This window comes from Anas platyrhynchos, chromosome 19, assembly GCF_047663525.1.
Source record: "Anas platyrhynchos isolate ZD024472 breed Pekin duck chromosome 19, IASCAAS_PekinDuck_T2T, whole genome shotgun sequence".
Taxonomy (NCBI): Eukaryota; Metazoa; Chordata; class Aves; order Anseriformes; family Anatidae; genus Anas; species Anas platyrhynchos.
The window spans coordinates 387,952-408,772 of NC_092605.1; the positions used below are offsets into that span (position 1 = coordinate 387,952).

Below are 20,821 nucleotides of genomic sequence, written 5' to 3' on the forward strand. Positions count from 1 at the left end.
GGGGCCGGCCCGCCCCGCGCCGCCGGTGCTGACGCGCCCCAAGATGGCGGCGGGGGCGGGCGCGGGGCGGGGCGGGGGCGGGCGGGAGGTCCCGGTCCGCGGCGGGGTCGGCGGCGGCGCCGCCGGTGACAGCGGGGCCATGCTGCGTAACGGGGCGGCGGGCGGCGGCGGCCCCGCGGCGGGCGGCGCGGCGGGACAGCGGCCGGTCCGCGTCTGGTGCGACGGCTGGTGAGTGCGGCGGCGGAAATAAACGGCGGCGGCTGCGCTCGTGCCTCAGGCTCCTCTCTGACCGCCGGCGGGGGCGGGCGGGCCGGGGCGGTGACGGCGGGGCGAGCCGGGGCCGGCCGGCGGCGGGGCGCCCGCGGGCATCGGCGGGGCCGCGGGGCGACCGCTGCCCGGGGCCGGCCCCGTGGCGATCGCGGGCAGCCCGGGGCCGCGGCCCGGTCTCCCCCCGGCCGGGGCAGCCTCCGAACGGGCGCCCCGCGGGCAGGCTGAGGGCGCTGCCCCGGCCTCCTGCGAGGAACCGGCCGCGGGTGCGTCGTGGCAGGTAGGAGCGAGACCTTGAACCTGCGGGGCCGTGGCGGGGATCGCCCGGGGGCGAAGGGGAAGGTCACGGCCGCCGAGCGCGGCCTCGAGCCCCCGCCTTCAGCAGGGCCTGTGTCTTTCTAGCTACGACATGGTGCACTACGGGCACTCCAACCAGCTGCGCCAGGCTCGGGCTATGGGGGATTATCTGATTGTCGGCGTCCACACGGATGGTAAGAGGTTTTCTCAGCTTTTCACCTCGTGCTGCCTCTCAAATCAGCCTGCAACATTAGCCCTGAGAGGGGGGAGATCCCGGTACAAAGCCGCTTTCTTCCTACGTGTCCTCAAGGAGCAGCAGCTACCAACAGAAAAAGCATTTCTTCCCCGGGTGAGGCGGCGGAGTTATCCTCACTTTTTCCTCAGCGATGGTTGCGTGGTTCAGAGCTTGCAGGCTTCCTCTGGGGAGGGATCTGCGTTCTGCTCTGCAAAGCGATAGAACCAGTTGAAAATCAATTGGTGTTGCAGGTGCAAACTGCAGAACTGGTATTCCAAACCAAATTACTGTGTGGAGAAAGGTCATTTCAAGCCCACATGAGAGTTAAGTGCTACACGTTAATTCTTGCTTGTAGAGATTGGTTTTTAATTGATTTATGGATGCGTATTTTCTAGCATAAACCAATGTAGCTTGAAGTTACTGTTTAAGAGGAGATGTTCCCCTAGGGGGCTGCCAGGGGGCTGGGTAATCCGCTCAGGAAGAAGTATGAGGTGCAGGGAGTCACAGATACCCTTTGCCTTCAGAGTGAATTCTAAGGCCTTTGCCACATGCTTAAAAAGCAGGCTGAACTAAAACATTTCCTGACCTACCTGGGACTTCCTTCCCTGCTGCAAACCAATTTCAAGCTGAGTTTCGCTCAAACGCTTCTAACTGGATTTTTCTTCCCCACGCAGAAGAGATTGCCAAGCACAAAGGCCCCCCTGTCTTTACACAAGAGGAGAGGTACAAAATGGTGCAAGCCATCAAGTGGGTGGATGAGATTGCTCCAGGCGCTCCCTACGTCACCACACTGGAAACCTTGGACAAGTATAACTGTGACTTCTGTGTGCACGGTGGTGAGTGGTGTTCTGAGGTGGCAGTTGTATTAACAAGGGACCTTCAGGGCCCATGTGTTTTTCCTGCTGCAAAACAAGGAACTTTCTGGCTCAGGGGATACCTCATTTGTACAGATTTCTGTGTTGCCAGTGCCCGCCCTAGTCAATGTAGCTACTCAGGTGTTCAGGTATTTCAGGGAAACATGTTTGTGTTAGGTACTGTGAGAGTGGTCAGATTTCTTGGTTTAAGCATCCCTTTCACTTACAAAGATGAAATGTGTTGTCTGACAATTATCCCGAGATTGTCTTTAACACAAGAAAAAAATTGTGCATGGGAAAAATAGTCATTTATACAACCTAAGCATGAAAAACACTGTTACAGAAGTTCAAAAGTGTGCAAAAACACAATCATGTTTATATCTGCTTATCCTGGGATGAGATCAGATCTGAAAAGCTTCTGTCTCTATCTAGCTGATAAGCTGTTAACGTGCTTAGCTGACTGTGGTCAGAGACTCGGTTCTCGTTATGAACATTCTTCAGGTTGCAGTCAGCGAAGAGAAACAGTGTTCTGATGAAACATTCTTGGTTTTGTACTCTGTCCCTTCCGTGGACTACGTCTCATGTTCATTCAGTTTTGGCCCTCCTCCCTACCCCTCTGAAGGGGGTTTAATTTTGTTAATTGAATCTGCAATAGTCTTTGCAGTTTTTCAGTTTTCCTTTCTCATTTGATCCCAGCTATCTATTATTGATAAGACAAGTATTTTGTTTAATGTAAATAAATTGTTAATGTTCAATTAGATAGATATGCTTTTTTTTCACGTGGACAGGGTGATTATCACATTACTTGCTAACTTAATTGCTTGTCCTGAAAGTGCCTTTGGGGTACGTGACCCTGTACTGGACTTGGTGAGGGATTATGACAACAGAGAAGTGCCTGTGGCCTTTGCTCCAGTTTCCCTGCTTTTATCTCTTTTGTCAAATAATGCAATACTTCTACCTGAATAATACTCTTAGGTGCTGCAGATTTGCAAGGCTGTGTTTATGCAGAAGGTAAGTTTAGAAATAGCTGGGCTTAGCTGGGAAAGTGGCAGTTAGCAAACCCGCTGTTTCTGCCTCTCTTCTGGCACACAGTGTCGTAACTGCAGTATGTTCTCTTCTCCTGTCCCTGTGCCCTGAGGTAGGGGTGTGGAGTTTTAGAACTCATCAGCTTTTCTGAGGGTGCCACTGCTACTATATAAGAGAGAGTACATGTGAGTTACCGATGCCTGCACTGTAAACAGGGTGTTATGCCAACTGAAAGCCAGCTTAGATTTTTGCTGTTGAAGATTTTAAGCTGTCACTAAAAGCAGGTGGTTTTTGTACAGTGAGTCAGCAAACATGCCAAAGGTGAACCAGAGTTAACTCTATAGGAGTTCAAGGGGTATATTAATATCATGGTAAAAGTGCCATCGCTGAGGGGAAGAATTGGGTGTTGAAGGACTGTTTAATTGACTAGGGAAGCCATAACATGAACAGCTAAAAATAGTGCTAGAGAAATTAAAGTTAAGGTGCTTTTTAACACTGGGAATATTTGTAGCTGTTCATGGTCATCCAGACAACAATTCCGTTGTGTCTGCTGTTGGAATTGCTACCAGGGCAACAAGCTCAGATTTTCTGGAGTATCTTAAAAACAATTGGTGAGATGGCTAACGGCCTTTAGCATCCAGGAATATGCTTGTCTCTACAGATAGATTAGTCTTGCAATCCCATGATATATCCATGGGATGCAGGGCATACTACACGTGTAAGCACCATGATTCGGATTGCAGGAATAACAGTCTGGTTTATGTGCTGGATGCATTCAGTTATTGCTATAATTCTAACAGCTCTTGTGCAGGAAGACTTGGAGTGCAGTTCTGAGGCTTTTCTCTTTCTGCAGATGACATCACCTTAACGGTAGATGGCAAGGACACCTATGAGGAAGTGAAGACAGCTGGGCGATACAGGTAACACATTTCTCCTTTGGTTCTTACACAGTTTTGGGCAGTTTCTGAGAGTTCCTGTCCTGAAGGAAAGTCAGATGAAATACAGCTGTCTTCAGGTCACACTTTAATTTTGTTATTAAGTGCGTCAGAGCTTAAGCTGCTCCAGGCATTTTGGTTTCCAGAAGGTGATGCAGACTAGCAGCTGAGTGACAGGGGCTTCCTGTTCCTAGTATATGCTGGTTCTAGTCTTGAAGCCTCACTGGGAGTTAGTTCTGTTGGGAAGTCCGTGCAAGGTAAGTTTTCCTCATACGATGGGTCGCTGTTGTGTGAAGAAGATGCAGAAGTTCAGCAGGCAAGTGGTGTACTTTATATCAAGGGCAGATAGTAGGAAGACTTTCTCTGGATCATCCCTGGTTTGGATTTACCAGGTTTTACACGTGTTCCAGCGGTAACAGTGGGAAGAGAAAGAGGCATATGCTCCTATGGCTTCTGCTTTATCCTTTGCTTGTCTTCCTGCAGGGAATGCAAACGCACCCAAGGTGTGTCCACTACTGACCTTGTTGGCCGCATGCTGCTCATGACTAAGGCTCACCACAGCAACATAGTGAGTCACAGGGCTTTGGGTGGGAGTTTGGAGTCTAGGGCGTATGCCAGCACTTCCCTTTTGCTGTTCCAAAATGGTGGTGCAGCTCCTGGGTCTGGCTCCGAGGCTCATGGAGAACTGGCAAACCAATGATGGGCAGTGACAGCAAAACACCCTGTTTATATTTGCTTAAGTCTGCCTGAGATCACAGTGCAGAGCCTGTGCTGCTTTCAAAAGGTGTATGGAGATGAAAAGCTTTGATCCATCACGATTGGTGTGAGCTTCAGGAACGTTATTGGAAAGGCAGGCTAGTCTACAGCTTCTCTGAGTGTGGAATTACGTTGTGCAGCCCCATTGATCTAGCAGCCCAGTGCTGCCAGAATTGGAAATTCTTTTCCTTCTAACCGAGCTGTATGCTTTTGCCTTCTGCTGTCTCTGAGTCTTATCAGGCCTTTCTCTAGTCTCCTCAGCTCACTATGTGATAAATAGCTAACCTAGCCAAAGCAAAATAAAGGAAGTAGTGTTCTGTTGGTTAACGAGTTAAATTGTCTCAGTAAACAAGCAATCCATTGAATGGAATCGCTGAGATAATAGCAGGGATGAGACAATGGAGGAACAAGAGAATTTGGGGGTAGAGGGAGATCTTTCAGCGTGCTGGGCTGTTAGATTGGCTTAGCAGTAATATGTAAGTTCACATCAAGATTTGACACAGCATCGCTAGCTGTCTGCACAGATCTGAGCCCATCTCTAGTGGAGTGTGTTTGGAAAATGTTGGGACGCTGCCCTATTGGGGGCTTGCATAGTTGAGAGAGGGCATAGGTGTGCAGTGCTATCAGCTGTGAGGTTGGGCAAGAACAAGAACCACTGTCACTGCCAGGTCGAGGTCAGATAAGGAAGTTCCATCTGACTCCAGCTGGGATGTGATTCTGGTTTAGATATTAACTACTTGGTCAGCATTTAGTGCCAGCGATCGATGATGTGCAGTCTAAGCCTGGACTTTCCAGCACTTCTGCCACACACATGCATATTTCTGGTTGGATGAGCTATGTGAGTGCTTAAACATTTTGATTCTTTATCTCCCTTCAGGATGAGGACCTAGACTATCGGAAGCACACTGACAACTTTGGGAAGGTAATGTGAGTTCTAGCCTCAGACGTCTGGTTGTTGTCATGAGAAGGATTCCAAATGTGCTTTCTGGCCTGTATTGCAGGCTTGTTTCTTCCCCTCATGTTTAGTAGTAACCTCACTAAATGTTTGCCACTGCTGTAGGCAGTGAAATGGGCAGGTGTGGCTGCACAGGACCAGCAGTACTGGTGGTGTGAACAGTATGTTAGCGGCACCACAGTGCTGCTGCACTTGTTGAGCTGTTGCTGTTCGTTTGGCTTGCTTGTAAATTCTTTATTGCCACTTCTTTGGGATGCAGGTGCCCAGAGTTCCAGCCTAGTGGCAGCTTCTAGCGATGCTCCTTTTGGTGCTTACATTTTAAAAGGTGTTGCATTAGGTTTGGGAAGCATTTATGTAGCAGGCACATAACTAGCATTCCATACTGCAAAGAATTCAGTTGCCTGGTCTTCAAATAGCAGAGCGTTCCTCCTGGGGCACTCTGCTCTTATGTTCAGCTCTTGTCTTGGTCTGCCTCTAAAGAGCTATCAGCTTTTTTTTTTTTTTTTTCTTTTTCTGGGTGTTAGCTTGTCCCTCATTAACAACCACTTGGTCCTACAGCTTGAGTAAGTATTTTACTCACTGGGATTTTGCTGACCAGGCTGAATTGTTCTCCACCATGTTGTTGGGTGGTGTGTTTGTTTGTTTATTTTGGAGAAGGTTTTGTCAGGCCTGTTGTTCTAATGTGTCTCCTGGTTCTTGGATCTAAGGAAGGATATCTGGGCACTAAGTACTGTGCATGACCCCCGCCAGCAGCATACTCCCTTCTGTATACTGTTGTTTGTGTGGCTTGTCCTGGTCATAGCATAATTGTCTTTGTTTTGTTGCGTCTTTTATTGTTCTAACATCAGGGGAGCAAAGCAGGTGCCAGGGCCAGTGACCTGGTGGCTCTTTCCAGAACTGCCGCATGGTGGGGCTCAAGCTCTATCTTCGATTTCGCTGCAGCTGGGATATTTGGCCCCTGCTGAGTTCTGGGTGATACCAGCCTAGCATACCATTCAGCCAGGTGAAAGGGTAGGCTGCCTTGCAGCTTGAAAAGATTGTATGCCTAAGAAGATATAGGTAGGTTGTGCATTGCGTATCTCTTCTATTAGTAAGTTCTCCCTCTCCTGGAAATCCTGGACTGCCCTGTTGCCTTCTTCTTTCCTAAACTTTCTTCTCACCATCTCCTTAGCTGGCTGTTGAAGGAATGATTTAGGTGGTGTCTGACAAAGTGAAAAAGGCTTTTGTGAGATTGCAGAAATATTTGGTGCCAGGCATGTAGAAAGTGCAAGCTGCTAAGAGCTGCAATACTTGCTAGCAAATTAAGATGCAATCCTGCCTACAGCTGTGTTCTGGCACTGTATGTGTGTGGTCCAAATCTCCTCTTGGAGCTTGAAAAGGAAATGTGTGTGGTGTGTGTTTTCCCAGGGACCAAAGGGTCATAGTCCCTGGACTGGTGTCTCCCAGTTCCTGCAGACATCTCAGAAGATCATCCAGTTTGCATCAGGAAAGGAACCGCAGCCAGGAGACACTATCATCTATGTGGCCGGAGCCTTTGACCTGTTCCGTATCCTTGACTGTTTTGTCATGAGTACAGTGTTGGTGTGCTTGTTCTTGTATTTTAAGGCACTAGACTAGGATATTGACTTAGTTTTTGCTTTGTTTTGTTTTTTAGGTATGCGGGTGAGGGAAAAGGCAGGAGTTTCTAATGACAGTTTCTTAGTCACAGGACACAGAGCAAGGAGTTAGAACTACTCTCTAGAGAGACTTGTGGCTGCTAGAGGATTTCAGAATGATAGTTGGATACTATCCGTGCTCTACTGATCACACGCTTGTCCTTCTTGAGGTCTGGCTGTCACAGACCAAGTGACTGCTGCTAGAAAGCACTGGGTATTTGGAGCAGACACTTCATCCCCAGGACAGTCTTGGAGGCATTGTGCCAGAACACGCAAAATGGGTAGAAATTCTGAACAGAGGCAAAGCTGAGTCCATGTAAAGTGGAACTGAAAAGATGCCTGGCTTTTGTCCAGAGCCTGAGGGCCAGAGGAGGAGGAAGGCAACTGTTCCTAGCACATAGGCAAAAAGCAATACAGAAATAAAATCCTTGGGGTTACTGTCGTCTGCTGTGCTTTCCTGGTACATCTGTTTCTGGCTTCCTTTCCCCATTTTCCATGTTAGGTTCAATTCCTTAAACAGGTCTGCAGATATTGGGCACGTAGATTTCTTGGAGAAGGTTCACCAGCTGTCAGAGAGACCCTACATCATCGCTGGGTTGCACTTTGACCAGGTCTGTATATAATGTTCAGAGATGGAGCAGCTTGGCACATGTTCTTTCTGAAACAAGCAGGCAGTGCGCTGGAAGACAAGAAAGGGTTGTATTGGCCAATATCGGTTTTTCTTACTGGGAGAAGGCGAGAAGGAAAGGAATTGCTTTGTGTTTCTTCTAATTGTGACTGATGCTTTGCCTTAGGAAGTAAATCGTTACAAAGGAAAGAACTATCCCATCATGAACATCCATGAGAGAACACTCAGTGTCTTGGCCTGTAGGGTAAGTGCCTACAGCTCTGTCACCTTCCACTGTTCCAGAAATTGCCTAGGAGCTGATGTTGTTCACCCATAGCTAACAACCTTGTACAAGATCTTTATTATTCATTGAGAAAGCAAAGATAAGACTGATCACTTCATGCTACCAGAGGTGCTGGCACACTCCTGTGAGGAATCACTGGGCTTATCTGTTGTCTTGGTTAATCTGAGCCATTGCACCCACTCACCTCTTCCACCAGCAGTGAAAAGGCAGAGTGCTGCTCTGCTCTATGCAAAGACAACTGTGTTCTTGCAGACAACTATCTACTTTCTGCAGCAGGGTAAAAACAGGGGAAAGAAATGTAGGGTGGCTCAGAGATCCATGCTTTGAGCAATTGATTCTGGGATTTGCTGTATACACCCTACCAGAAAGCATAATCTTTAGTGGAACAAAAAGATCATAGAATCATGGAATGGTTTGGGCTAGAAGGGACCTTCAAGATCATCTAGTTGCAACCCCGTTGCCATGGGCAGGGACACCTTCTGCTAGACAAGGTTGCTCAAAACCCCAACCAACTCACTTTCCTATTTGCCTTATTTGAGTTCCTAAATCTGTAATCAGGTGGCCTGCTCAAGTCCATGTAGAAGATAGGCTGGTCTTTGTTGTGGCTTTTTTTTTTTTTTCTAATCTGGATTCTTTTTTTCTAGTATGTCTCAGAAGTGGTGATTGGAGCCCCATATGCTGTCACTGCTGATCTGCTGGATCACTTCAGGGTGAGAGCCTTTGTATATAGATTTACATAAAGATGCTGGCTTTTGATGTGCTTAAAGAGCTAAAGTGATGGAAAACAGCAATATAGCAGAGGTGGTCCTGCTCAGCATAATAATAGGGAACTCTGGATGAATTGCCAAGCCTGGTACATGAGGGTTGGCTTCCTGATCTTCTGCCTGTGCTGCAGGGAGTGCGGTGGGAAAGTCCCCATCACTTTCTGGAGGGAATGTCATTGTGTCAGTGACTCTGTGCTCCTCTTTAGGTAACACTTGTATGTCATGGAATGACAGAGGTGGTGTCGGACAAGGATGGTTCTGATCCATATGAGGTAAGATGCTAGCTGCTGCCATCTGTGCTTTTTTGCCAGCATTTGTGACAGATACAGCATGGCTTCGTTCATGCTCCTGGGCTGAGAGTTAACATGCAGAGTATTGCAGTGGATGCTACCCAAGCAAGTCTTTGTCAGGTGATTCTGTTTTTTATCAACCTGTCAGGTGGCTACTTGGAGCAGAGCCTGTAAATCATTCACAACTCCATTCTTTTAGTCACAGTTTTATTTTGCCTTTTTCTGATGCCTTCACGACAGAATGAGAAATCCTGTCATCTTTGCTCTATGCAAATCCCTCGCTCAGCTCCCAGATACGTGAAGCTTTGCTTTCATCAGTGATTTATTCAGCTTAGGAGATGATTTTGTGTCGTGCCTGGCTGGGTGCCCACAGGACCTGCCATGACTTCTGCTCAGCTTTCCTTTACTGAGCTGTAAATCCAGAGGTCCTTCATGTTTTTCACAGATGTCTGCTTTGTTTGTTCACAGGAACCGAAGAGACGTGGCATTTTCCAGCTGGTGGACAGTGGCAGCAATCTTACCACAGATTTAATCGTGCAAAGAATCATCAAGAACAGGTAGGCTTTCTTCATCCCCTAGTTCTGTTGCATGCTGTTCAGCTTGTCTGAGGCCTGATTAATGGGATCAAACAGGAAGGGAAGGGATATATGAAGGGCACAGAGGAGGGAAACAGCGAACTGGTCCTTCATCTTCCAAAGCTTTGTTCTGTAAACTATACTACATTAGAATGTGATTCACAGCATGTTTTATTATTTTTCCTCCTTCTCTATCAATGAAAAAATTCCCTTGCTGTATTCTTAAGGATTTAGAATGCAGTTTCTTTCAGCGCTTTGCTCTTTTAAGCCTTTCACCGTTAGTGGAGTCACCGTTAGTGACTCCAGCTCAGGTCAGTTGTAAATTTGAATTTGGTATTGCAGTACTATGTGGTCTGTCCTAGGACAGACCAAGCATGGAACAGCAACAGCAGCAGCAGCAGCATCTTCAGAGGGAGAAGTGTTGTTTGACTGGTGTGGGAGCCTAGGACATCAGAGAGAAGTGATTGTAACACTTGGAAGAAGCTCTGGGTGCTGGCTCTCTCAACGAGGAGGGTGGGAGGTTAATGGTGAAGCTTCTGAAGTACTCTTGTAACAAAACAACGTTTTTGTTACGAGAAGGTGGTGCTCCCGTTCCAGAGGGTTTTGGTTGCCTAGAAGGACAAACAGATAAGACTCTGATAGTGTTTTATGATTGATGCAGGCTGGAGTTTGAAGCTAGGAACCAGAAGAAGGAAGCAAAAGAGCTGGCAGTATTGGAGGCCATGAAGAAACTGGAAGAGAAGCACTAGACCAGCAGAGAGCTGATGCTTGGGTCGCAGAATGCTGCAGCCTCGCCCTCTTCTGGAGGAGCAAAGAGCTCTTCTAGAGAGGACCCTGAACAAGGATGCTGCTGCTGGTGTGCACAGGATGTGCTAGCCTAGCTGTCCTAGCTCCTCCTGCACTAATTATGCAGACATAACGAGTTGGGATCCTGCTGCCTAGTTTTTCCTCCGTTAATCAGCCCCCATTCCCTTTCCCAGGAGAAGATTTTAAAAAGAAAAAAATTGTTTTAATTATAACTAATGTTTTAACATGTTGATGTGCTTTTACTTTCTGCCATTTCTGGCTTTTACAAGGTGGGAAATGAAGCAGCTGCCCAGGCCCTTTCTGCCTCCTTCCACAGTCTGCTGTCCTGACTGGAGTCTGCATTTCAGAACACCCCTTCAGGTGGTGGTGTGGGCTGCTTGACAGACTGGAGAGAACAGCCTTCCTGGGAGAAAGGGGTGGCCAACAATTCCTCTGTGAGCTTTTTGGGTAGGGATGCTAGGCCAATCAGTGTGCCTGCTGCTGGCGGTGCTGACTGCGCCCTGTGCTCTGAGATTGCTGGTGGTGGTGCTTCTCAGCTGAGCTGCTGCCTCTACACAAATACCAGATCGAAAGCTACTTATGGTCTAATTGGATAAAGCTTTCCTCCAGCTGTGACTGTTGCCGGTGAATCATTCACTTCCCCAGTGACAGGCAGCAGCTCAGCATCTGCTGCGGGTTGCGAGGCTCGTGGCACAGAGACCCTCAGGTCTAATGTGTTCCCTGGTGAGTTTGAGGAATTTCTCTGCACAAGGCATGAGAACACTGGCAAGTTTTGCCAAAGGCTCCACCTGCTACGAGATGCGCAGGACTCGACGCTCCTTGTGAACCGTGCTCAGAGCTCTGCTTGCTGTTGCTGCCAGAGTCCACCTTGTGCCTGACAGATGTTACCAAGAGAAGTGACCTTGTGAGCTGGAATTTCAAGACTGTTTTCTTAGGGTTGAAGTGCAGCATGTTTACCTCCTGTGGGAACCTGCAGGGCCTGAGGGAATGAGTCTGGGAAGAGCCAGGTGCTGGGCTGAGCCCTTCTCTGCCTCGTACATTCCAGGGTGCTGTGCTGGGTGTCTCAGCCACTCCCTGCACTGTGCTGTACAGTCCTTCCAAGCCGATTTTTTGTCCTCTCTGTTGTAAATTTCTGTTGCTGATCATTAATAAAATGTTGAAGAGTTGTCTGTTGGTCTCTTCAGGCCTCGAGTCCAGGTGGTAGAAAGGTTTCGGGTCTTTGGGTGGAGGCTTTTCCCTGGAAGCTATGTCAGGAATGGACAAGAGTTCACTGGAGGCATCAAAACAAACTTTGCTGTGGGCAGCTCTGCCTGAGCTCTGTGAAAATCTTAAATTTATTCTGGTACAAGGGTTAGAGATCACTCTAGCTAGAAGCCCTTCTTTTTTGCCAGGTGAACAGATTTTTGCTGAATTCACCCAAAAACTGAACTAGGCCAGGTGAGGGGATCTTTGCTATGCTGTTCTAGGTTTTTGTGCTTTCTGGATTGCAGCACAGCTTGCACTGGAAAGGTGTCCGGGCAGTTCGGCAGTCACTCAAACACCGTGGGTGTGGAGTTAGGATTCTGCTGGTAACTTGGTGCGTTGCAATGCTAAAGCAGTGTCTACGAGCAGCCCTGATGGCTCTGTCCTGCTGCCTGCAGAAGGGCTGCAGTGTGCGCACATCTGCCACAGGGCCTCAGCATCTCACGGCTGTGCAAGTGCTAATCCCAGATCCTGCGTTTGCATATTGGCATCTCCTAATGAATGTGTCATTTGTGACAAGGTGCTACCAGGAGCCAACCCACCCACCTGTGTGGGAGGAGAGCCTCAGGGCAGGAGGGGGAACTGGAGAACTCGAAGCCTCCTGCCCTCTCCCAAAACCTTGCTGGAGCTCCTCAGGTGCCTGACTGTTCGAGCATGGCACCGGCAATGCTCTGAGTGCAGCTGCCTGTCCTGTGCTGCGCCCCCCTCAGCTCTGCAGCTGCTGGGGGGCTGCGGATGCTCCTGCTCTGGGGGATGCAGGGAGCTGAGGCAGGGCCTTCGGCTCCGGCTCTGTCCTGTGTGGGCCACGCTGGTGCTGGTGCTGGTCCTGGAGGAGCAGAGAGGGCTTCTAATGGTGGTGCCGTGTGTGGCAGAAAGCTTTTCTCCAGAGCAGCTCAGCAGCTGGAGGGAGGTTGAGGGCAGCCCTGGGGAAGTGTAGGAACGACCCCACTTCCACCTGCTGTTTTTGGGCAGAAGATGTTTTGTCTCTAGAAAAATGCTGCCCTTGCTGGCTGTCAGCAGGGTCGTGGCTGTGGTGGAAGGGGTGTTGCTGGGCCCTGGGCCTGGCTGGTGCCATGGGGACAAGGACGGGGGTGGCTGCTCTCTGCGGGGCCAGGCCGGTCCCGGCTGCTGGGGCCTGTCCAGCTCCTGCGCAGGCTGCTCCCCCGGGGCTGTTCCCTGCTGCTCTCCAGCTGGGGCTTTTCTCTTCCTGACTGGAGGCGGCCACCGCTGCTGCTTGCTGTCAGAGTGGAGGCCAGGTTACTGCTGGCCGGGATCCTCTGCGGCCCTCGTGGTCCGTGGGGCCGGGCTGAGCCAACAGCACAAAGAGCCCCGCTGTGGCGTGAGCCCCCCCAGAAACTGAGGGGAGTTTGTCATTAAAAACAACTCCACACGGTGACAAACCTACCCCGAGCCAAGCATTTGCGTGTAAATGAGCTGCCTCTGGGACCAAAACAAGTGCTGTTGTTATTAAAAAATGACTAAACAATTTAATTTGCATTCTCAACACTTGTGTGCCTGCCTGCTGGTGTAACTGTTCTGCCTGGAAATTTCAGCTTCACTTGTGCAGATGAGCGAGCCGTGCGTGGTGGAGCTGCCATTCTGCATGTCCTCATTGCTGTTTCTGAGCAGAAAACTTTTGTGTATTTCTTACTTCAAGTGCCTTTGGGCCCTTTTCCTTCCAACCTTGTGTTCGCTGACATCTTGTGAGTCCCGGAGGGCAAAAATGAATGGGGAGTTAAACCAGGGAAATAAATTGCGTGAATTTCAAGTTTGTGACTCAGTTCTCTCTCCTCCTTTCTCTCTCCTCCTTTTACCAAGCACAGACAAGACTGGCTCCTGCACTAATCCTGAGGAGGCCTCCCCTGCAACGTGCAGTAAGTGTCTGACGGTTCTCTCATGGGAATTAATGTGCTGGAACATTTGAATAAGGCTCGCTAAATCTTACAAGAGCAATGGTGACCCTGGTGCAGGAGGGCAGCAGCTCTGGCCCTCACCCTGGGTCGGAGCTGCAGTGCCCAGGACTGCCCCTGCCTCGGGGGGACGCGGTGGTGCGGGCAGCCTTCATCTGGGCAGAGCTCGGGGCCGCCTGTGGCAGCTTCAAACAAAGGGGACACCTCTACAGGGAGGGGCTGCTCCTGCCCGCAGCTCCCAGAGGACTCAGCCTTGCGTCCTGCCCAGGCGACACGCGGGGACTGGGGGCTGCGCTCCTCCTGTTGCCCGGGGCAGGCAGGGTCCCTGCAAGGCTGGGCTGGGGCTGCACTCGCTGGTGGTTTGCCGGGGGTTTGGTGGTGCTGCACCGGGGTTCTGCTGCCAGAGCACAGCCTGGGTGCCCTGGGGCTGGGCACAGCAGGGCCCTCTGGGGGGGATGGCAGGACAGTGATGCTCTGGCTGCAATAATTCACCCAGCAAAACGAGTCAGGTTCTGCTGCTCCCTGCAGCTCCGGCTCTATCACCCCATCACTGCTGCAGGCACCGTGCCTCACAGCCACGGCTGATGGGCATCACACAGCCCTCGGGAGCGTGGGGCCATCTGTGAGTTTCCAGCGGGGTGGTGACTGCTGGTTGTGATCCACAAATGATTTTTCCACCTGGGTTTGAGCAGCCACAGGCACCTGGAAGATGCCAGCCCTGGCCCTCAGAGGCAGCAGGGCTGCAGGTCGCTCAGTGCTCAGCCCCAGCTGCTCCCACACACACCCAGCTGGGCTGTCCTCATCCTCTGAGTCCGCAGCATCACCAGTGCCCTGCGCAGGTTGTCCTGGCCCAGCCCAAGTCCCTCCCAGGCCTTGCTTGGCCTGACCTGGGCAGCCCCCTCAGCCCCAGACAAGGCTCCTGAAGGGTTCAGGGATCCAGACCCTGGGGTGCGAGGTGGGGGACTCAGCAGTGACATGGGGAGCTGCCTCCCCTGCAGCAGCTGTTTGCAGATGATACAGAAATGCTGCTTGGAGCTGTTCTGGGCATGGAACCCCTCCCATGCCTGTCCCACAGACCTCAGGACCCCTCTTCCCAACTAAGTCAGGTGCTGTTCCAGCACCTGGTGCTCCATTTCAATGGGTTCCCTCTCCCTGGGCTGTCCCCTCATCCTGAGCCCAGCAAGTGGGCCCCAGGCTTGGCTCTGTCCCCCTGCCCACAGCACCAGTAAGCCTCTCACCCCACGCCAGCTCTGCTTCCCTGGATCTACGCCCAGTGGGGCAGCCCCTGTGTGCCCCAGACCCCAGTAGGTTTCCTCCACCCCTCCCGGGGCTTTCAGCAGCACCTCCCTTCCCCACAAGGACAGACGAGATCATTCCAGTCCAAGTGCATTTATTGTTGCTGCAGAGCCACAGGTGCTGGCTCAGGCATCCACGCACTCCCTGGGGTCCAGGGACAAGGTCACGTCTGCTTTGCACTGGAGAGTGCCGGGGACTCCCAGCAGCGCCTGGCAGCTCCGCGGCTCGGGGGCGACATCCATCACGCACGGTGCCTGCAGGGGAGACCATCAACAGGACCGGGGGCCCCAGGACGTGGTGCTGCCGGGGGCGCTGGGCTGCCCCAGTGCCCTGGAGCCCTGCGGGCAGCTGAGATCCTGCTCCTGCTGCTCGCTGGAGCACGGGGTCCTGGTGCCCGCAGCTGGGCAGCCCCAGCACACCCCGTGCCCGGCACCCCACGGGGAGCAGCCCCGGTGCCCCCTGTGCCCAGAGCCCCCGGCAGCCCCGGTACTCACCGCGGTGCGGGGCAGCACGGGGGGCCGGGCCGAGCCGGGCGGCAGCGCTCCGGGACGGCTCTCGGCAGCGTCGGAGCGGCGGATGTAGGGCGAGCGGCGGAGGCCGGACAGCAGCCCCGAGGCTCTGCCCACCGAGTAGAGGCGGGGCCCGGCCGCCTGCCGGTACCAGGGCGCGGCGGGGCGGCAGAGGCAGAGCAGCGCCAGCACCAGCCCCAGGCAGCGGGCGGCGCGCATGGTGCCGGTGGGACCGCAGCGCTGCGGGGCGCCGCCGCCGCCGCTTTATAGCCCGACGGGGGGCGCCGCGCCCGCCCCCTCCCCGCCTTGGCCCGGCCCGGCCCCCCCGGGGCGGCGCAGCCCGCGGCAAGGAGCCGCTCGCCCCCGCCCGCCCCCCCCTTCCCCTCCTCCCCGGCTCTTACCGGGGGCGGCGCCGGTCACTCCTTGAACTTCCACTCCTGGCGGCACATGGGGCAGTGCTGCTGCACCTGCTGCGAGTGCAGCCACTTGAGGATGCAGTGCATGTGGAAGCAATGCGAGCACTGCCCCCACACCAGCGGGCAGTCGTCCCCGGGCACTTTGCCTGCGGCGCGGACACGGCGTCAGCCCCGGCCCGGCCCCGGGCCCCCCCCCCGGTCCCGCCCCGCCCGGCCCCGCGCTCACAGTCGGGGCAGCAGCCGTTGAAGGCCATGCGGCAGATGCCGCAGTTTTCGTCGTTCGCCACCCACAGCCACGAGGCGACCCCGTGCCAACTCCGCACCCGCACCCGCATCGCGCCGCCGGAAGTCCCGCCCCGCGCCCCCCTCCCGCCCCGCCGGAAGTGCCGCCCTCCCGCCCCGCGGAGCCCGGCACGCACGCGCGCGCGGCGGCGCGCCTTCCCCGCCGGCCCCGCCCCTTCCGCTTCCGGCGGCGGCGCAGCGCGGCCGGAAGTGCGGGCCCCGGAGCGGAGCCGCCATCATGGCCGACAAGATGGACATGTCCCTGGACGACATCATCAAGCTCAACCGCAGCCAGCGCGGCGCCGGGCGGGGCGGCGGCCGGGGCGGCCGGGGCCGGGGCGGCGCCACCCGCGGGGGCGGGCCCGGCCGGGGCGGCGTGGGAGCCGGGCGAGCGGGCGGCGGCCCCGTGCGGAACCGGCCGGTGATGGCCCGGGGCGGCGGCAGGAACCGGCCCGCGCCCTACAGCCGGGTACGGCCGGGGGCGCCGGGCGGGGGGCGCCGGGAGGGGGGCGCCGCCGCCGCTGCTGCTGCTGCCCGCGGGCCGGCGGCGCCCCGGGGAAACGGGAACGGAACGGGAACGGGCCGGGCCTGGGCAGGGGGCGGCGGCGCGGGGGCAGCCCCGGGACGGGGCCGCGCGGGCGGCGGCGGCGGGGCGGGGGCGGGGGCGGAGGGGGCTGGGCCGGGCCGGGCCCTTTGTGCGCTGCCGGCAGGCGGCGGGGCCCGGCGGCGCTCAGCGAGGTGCCGGTGTCGTTGCAGCCGAAGCAGCTCCCCGAGAAGTGGCAGCACGACCTCTTCGACAGCGGCTTCGGCGCGGGGGCCGGCGTGGAGACCGGCGGGAAGCTGCTCGTCTCCAACCTCGACTTCGGCGTCTCGGACGCGGACATCCAGGTAGGGGCCCGGGGGCGGCCGCGACGCGCGCGCGGGGGCCGTCGGGGGGGGGTTTCATTCATCGCCCCGCGGCCGGGGGCAGGGGGCGGCGGCGGGAGCTGCCCCAGCCCCGGTGCCTGCTGGGGTCGGGCAGGGGGAGCTCCGTTCCGGGTGGCCCCGCGGCCCCGCCTGGTTTTGTGCCGCGGGTGTTTGGGGGCAGCTCCGGCCGTGGCTTCGAGGTGGCTGCGGCTCCGAACGGCCGCGGTGCTGTGCAGAGCTGTGGTTAATCCCCTCGTAAATGGCTCTGCCGCGGTGCGTGGGGGAAGATGCTGCTGGGTGGCTCAGTCCTGCTGTGACTGCAGAGGTTGGAACGGGCCCTGTAAGCTCTCGAGGTCCGTGTAACTCCAGCAGTTCAGTAACTGGATGCGGGCATCCGTTTGCTCTGTTTTTTTGCGTGGCTTCTTTTTTAAAGTCACGTCTTGTTCAGTGCCAAGGTGTTCCTGTAGATGCCTCAACCAGTGACACTGAGGAGACCGATTTGTGAGGGAGAGCCTGCTTCCTTGTGCTGCAACTTCTTTAATTACTTTATCTGTTTTGCAGTAGCTAAATTTCCTAGCCCCGTTACTGGTCCCGGTTATATCGCTCGGTTGAGCAGTGCCTTGGGTAAGAACCTGCCAGGCTCTTTGCTCGGGCGTGCGGTACGGTTCGGCTCTGAGCTGGTTGGGATGGGCTGGGGCTGAGGGCACAGCACTTCCGTGCTTTCTCCATCTGTTAATTTATTCCAGTTTTTCCACATGCTGATCTGTCCGTATCGGGAGAATTGGAAGCAAGGTTTTTTAGGTCACCTAATTACCGGGTGATGTGCTTAAAACGCTTCTTTTTCTCACATAAGTTTGGGATTGGTTTAAGTAAGTTTCCCGTTTGTTGCAGTCAGGCAGATCTGTAGTCAGTAAGAAAGCAGATCTGTGAAGTCTCCTCGGTTTGATGCGTAAAGTCGCATCAAGTACCACGCAGTTTGACCGTCAAGTCCCATCAGTGTAACGAGCCCGCGTGCTCTGCGGGACAGTTGCGTTTCGCCTCTTCCACTGTTGGCTTGGGCTGCAGGAGTGGACGAATTTCCACGAGTGTCTTACACAGCAGCAGAGCTGATGGATGTGTTTGCACCTCGCTCTTACCACCCATCCGTGACGTCGCACTGCCCGAGATGTGCTGCCTGAGATGCGCTGCCTGATTTCTTTGTTTCTGTGCTGATGGTGTCAGCAACGTGGCAGCACAGCTCAGCGAGCGCTGGCAGGAGGGCACTGGAAGGAGCCTCGCATGTGCCTTGCTCGGTGCTGCGGCTCAGGAGGAGCCGGCGGTCCCATGGCACAGTGAGAGGGGTCGCAGCGTCTCCTCCCGTGCTGCACTGCGTTCCGAGAGCTTATTTCGGGTGCTGTGCTGGTGCTCGTGTCCAGTAAACGAATGCGAGGGAGGAGCTCGCCGGCGAGGTTGTCTGAAGCACTGCTGGCTGGCGAAAAGAAAGAATATTTATAGTGCTCTTCTCAAATGCTTGGGTAGTGGTTCTGAGACAGCAGAGCAGTGTCTGGGCTCTGCAGCACAACGCAAAAGGTGGCGTGCGGTGCCCACTGGGGACACCCGGCGGTTCTGCTGTGGGTTTGGAGCTTTGGAAGCACGGGGCGTAGCGGGGCCTCACAGTGTGATGATACATCCCTAGGTGATGCACTAAACGTAGGGCCTGTGAAACAAACCAGGTGGCTCTGTGCATTCTTACAGATTGTTCTTCCTTATAGAAATGGGTTAGGGTCTGGGTAATTCCTAAAACAGTGACTCTGTTGATTCAGCATTGACAAAAAGGCTTGCGGTGTCCCTGGGAAAAGAAACAGGCCAGCGTCCCTTGAGGCTGCGCTGTTGACACCCTTTGTGCGCCCTGAGAGTGGTGAATAAGGAGTCCTGTTTGGTTTTGCCACTGATGGCTCCTTTCTGAAACTCTTCTCATAGCCCAAGCTCCCGTCTGCCATGGCTGCTTTCTCTGAGTTGCCAGGGAAGCTCGGAAAGCCCGTGTAAATCCTGACAGCAAGTGGGGGGGGTCTGCCTCTGCTGCGTCGTGGCTGTTCAGCGTTTGCAGCGCTAATGGAAGCGTGCTCTCTTCTCTCTCTGTTTCTCAGGAACTCTTTGCAGAGTTTGGGACCTTGAAGAAGGCGGCAGTGCACTATGACAGATCTGGCCGCAGCCTAGGGACAGCAGACGTGCATTTTGAGAGGAAGGCAGATGCTCTGAAAGCTATGAAGCAGTACAATGGAGTCCCCTTGGATGGTGAGTCCGCGCGGCTGTTTGAGGCGTTTCCCTGCCTGGCTGGAGGGATCTGCCTTTCCATCGTGCTCCCAAGCTAACCGGCTGCTTTTCCCCAGGGCGCCCCATGAACATACAGCTGGTTACATCACAGATCGACACACAGAGGAGACCGGCACAGAGGTGAGGCGCGGTGCTGCCACGCGCGGGAGTCGCTGTGTGAGTCAGCGCGGGGAGCGAGCTGCCTCCCTCTGCGGGAAGCATGGATTGGTCTCCCGTGCTGAAAACTCTGGGTGCCTGTGTGGGTACCCAGAACGCGCTGTAACGGGTGCTTTTTCAAAATCGCAGTGTAAACAGAGGTGGCATGACCAGAAACCGTGGTGGTTCAGGATTTGGTGGTGGAGGAGGCAACAGGCGAGGTAGTCGTGGCGGGAGCAGAGGAAGAGGCAGAGGAGCTGGGAGAACTTCCAAACAGCAGCTCTCTGCAGAAGAACTAGATGCACAGCTGGATGCTTACAATGCCAGGGTAAGTGCTGCTTGCGCGCTGTGCACAGGTGCCCTGTGGCATCTCCCTGGGCTGGCTGCAAGGAGAAATCATCTTTCAGCTTACTGGGCTGAAATAGTTTCCGTCCAAAGCTGAGCATTGCCCTGTTCCTCTAGTTACCTTAGCTCTCCAGAATTGCTGCTGCTCATAAGAAACGGACCCTTTCCAGCGTCCCCAGACTCGTTAGGGGCTGTGTAGGCCAGGCTCGTCTGTAGCCAAAACAGCTGGGATGAGCGATAGCTGTGTAACAATGCCCGGAGAGACAGTGGGCTGGAAAAATGAGAAACAAAAGGAAAAAAAGTGAAGGAACTGCCTTGGATGCTGAGAGAGATAAAAGTGATGCTGGTCACAGCGTGCAGGTCCCTAATGCAGAACGAGATGAACAGAGCAACGCACCGTGTGTCATTTGGAAAGAGCCCGGATATCGTGCCACAGCAGGGTTAAAATCTTGATAGAGAATCGAGGTTAAACGTGCACCCGGTGTGCTCTGAACCGTGCTGTCTGCGCTGAGGGAAGGGGACACGGTTGGGGCAGTGGCACAGATGCAGTGAGCTGAGTTCCAGAGTTCCAGAGAACATTGGCACGGAGCCGTGTTCTGGAGCAGTGTTCTCTGGAACCCGGGATGCTTCGAGATCGTCTGAGACAGATTTGGGTGGAGGAGGAGGCCGGGGAATGCGGGGAGCGTGCCTGAGCTCCAGGGGCAGCAGGCTGGCCCCGGTCGGGAGGTGTCGTGCGGTGGGGGGTGATGCTGGGGGGGGGGCGGTGCTGGGGGGTGCTGATGCCGGGCGGTGACGGCTCCTCTCTCTCCTCTCTCCTCTCTTGCAGATGGACACCAGCTAAAGCGGCGGGCGCGGCGCGGCGCACGGGGGGGCTGCGGCCGCCCGGCTCCGTGGTGCCGCGGGAAGGCTGCGGCCGGCCCCGAGGACGGGATCGTTTTCCTTTTGGTTGGGATAGGTTTTAACCTCGTGTAAAGGTTTTTTTTAATGCCGAAGCAGACCCGTTTTGTACCGAGTTATTTTGGGATACATTTTACTGGTTGCCTGCCGGCCGGGGGGGCTTTTTCACCTCGGCCGTAATAAACTAGAACCGTGTCTAGAGCCCTGCTGCGTGCCGCGCCCCGCGCGCCTTTCCCGCGCCCG

At 54.5% G+C, this 20,821-nt stretch overlaps 3 protein-coding genes across 6 annotated transcripts; 2 read left to right on the plus strand and 1 right to left on the minus strand.

Annotated features, from left to right (window-relative positions):
- Positions 1-67: 67 nt before the first annotated feature.
- PCYT2 (phosphate cytidylyltransferase 2, ethanolamine) lies at positions 68-11,493 on the plus strand. Of its 3 annotated transcripts, none has more exons than XM_027471242.3 (13): positions 68-228; positions 670-758; positions 1,474-1,635; positions 3,533-3,599; positions 4,098-4,182; positions 5,248-5,292; positions 6,733-6,871; positions 7,509-7,591; positions 7,775-7,852; positions 8,536-8,601; positions 8,862-8,927; positions 9,414-9,502; positions 10,182-11,493. In XM_027471242.3, exons 1-13 carry the CDS (start codon positions 140-142, stop codon positions 10,267-10,269), a joined length of 1,146 nt encoding a protein of 381 aa, XP_027327043.2. In that variant the 5' UTR covers positions 68-139; the 3' UTR covers positions 10,270-11,493. The 3 variants fall into 3 exon arrangements, with proteins under 3 accessions (XP_027327043.2, XP_027327044.2, XP_027327045.1); XM_027471244.3 differs by lacking the exon at positions 68-228 and adding an exon at positions 341-547; XM_027471243.3 differs by lacking the exon at positions 5,248-5,292.
- Positions 11,494-14,852: 3,359 nt separating this feature from the next.
- Positions 14,853-16,085, minus strand: ANAPC11 (anaphase promoting complex subunit 11). Of its 2 annotated transcripts, XM_038165261.2 has the most exons (3): positions 15,927-16,085; positions 15,686-15,846; positions 14,853-15,029 (listed from the first exon to the last, which is right to left on the minus strand). In XM_038165261.2, exons 1-2 carry the CDS (start codon positions 16,033-16,035, stop codon positions 15,701-15,703), a joined length of 255 nt encoding a protein of 84 aa, XP_038021189.1. In that variant the 5' UTR covers positions 16,036-16,085; the 3' UTR covers positions 14,853-15,029; positions 15,686-15,700. The 2 variants fall into 2 exon arrangements, with proteins under 2 accessions (XP_038021189.1, XP_038021188.1); XM_038165260.2 differs by lacking the exons at positions 15,686-15,846; positions 15,927-16,085 and adding an exon at positions 15,270-15,677.
- A 99-nt stretch (positions 16,086-16,184) lies between these two features.
- On the plus strand, positions 16,185-20,779 carry ALYREF (Aly/REF export factor). Its single transcript, XM_038165256.2, has 6 exons — positions 16,185-16,451; positions 16,739-16,870; positions 19,015-19,162; positions 19,258-19,321; positions 19,487-19,664; positions 20,508-20,779. The coding sequence occupies exons 1-6, from the start codon at positions 16,221-16,223 to the stop codon at positions 20,520-20,522; spliced, it is 768 nt and encodes a 255-aa protein (XP_038021184.1). The 5' UTR covers positions 16,185-16,220; the 3' UTR covers positions 20,523-20,779.
- Positions 20,780-20,821: the final 42 nt, after the last annotated feature.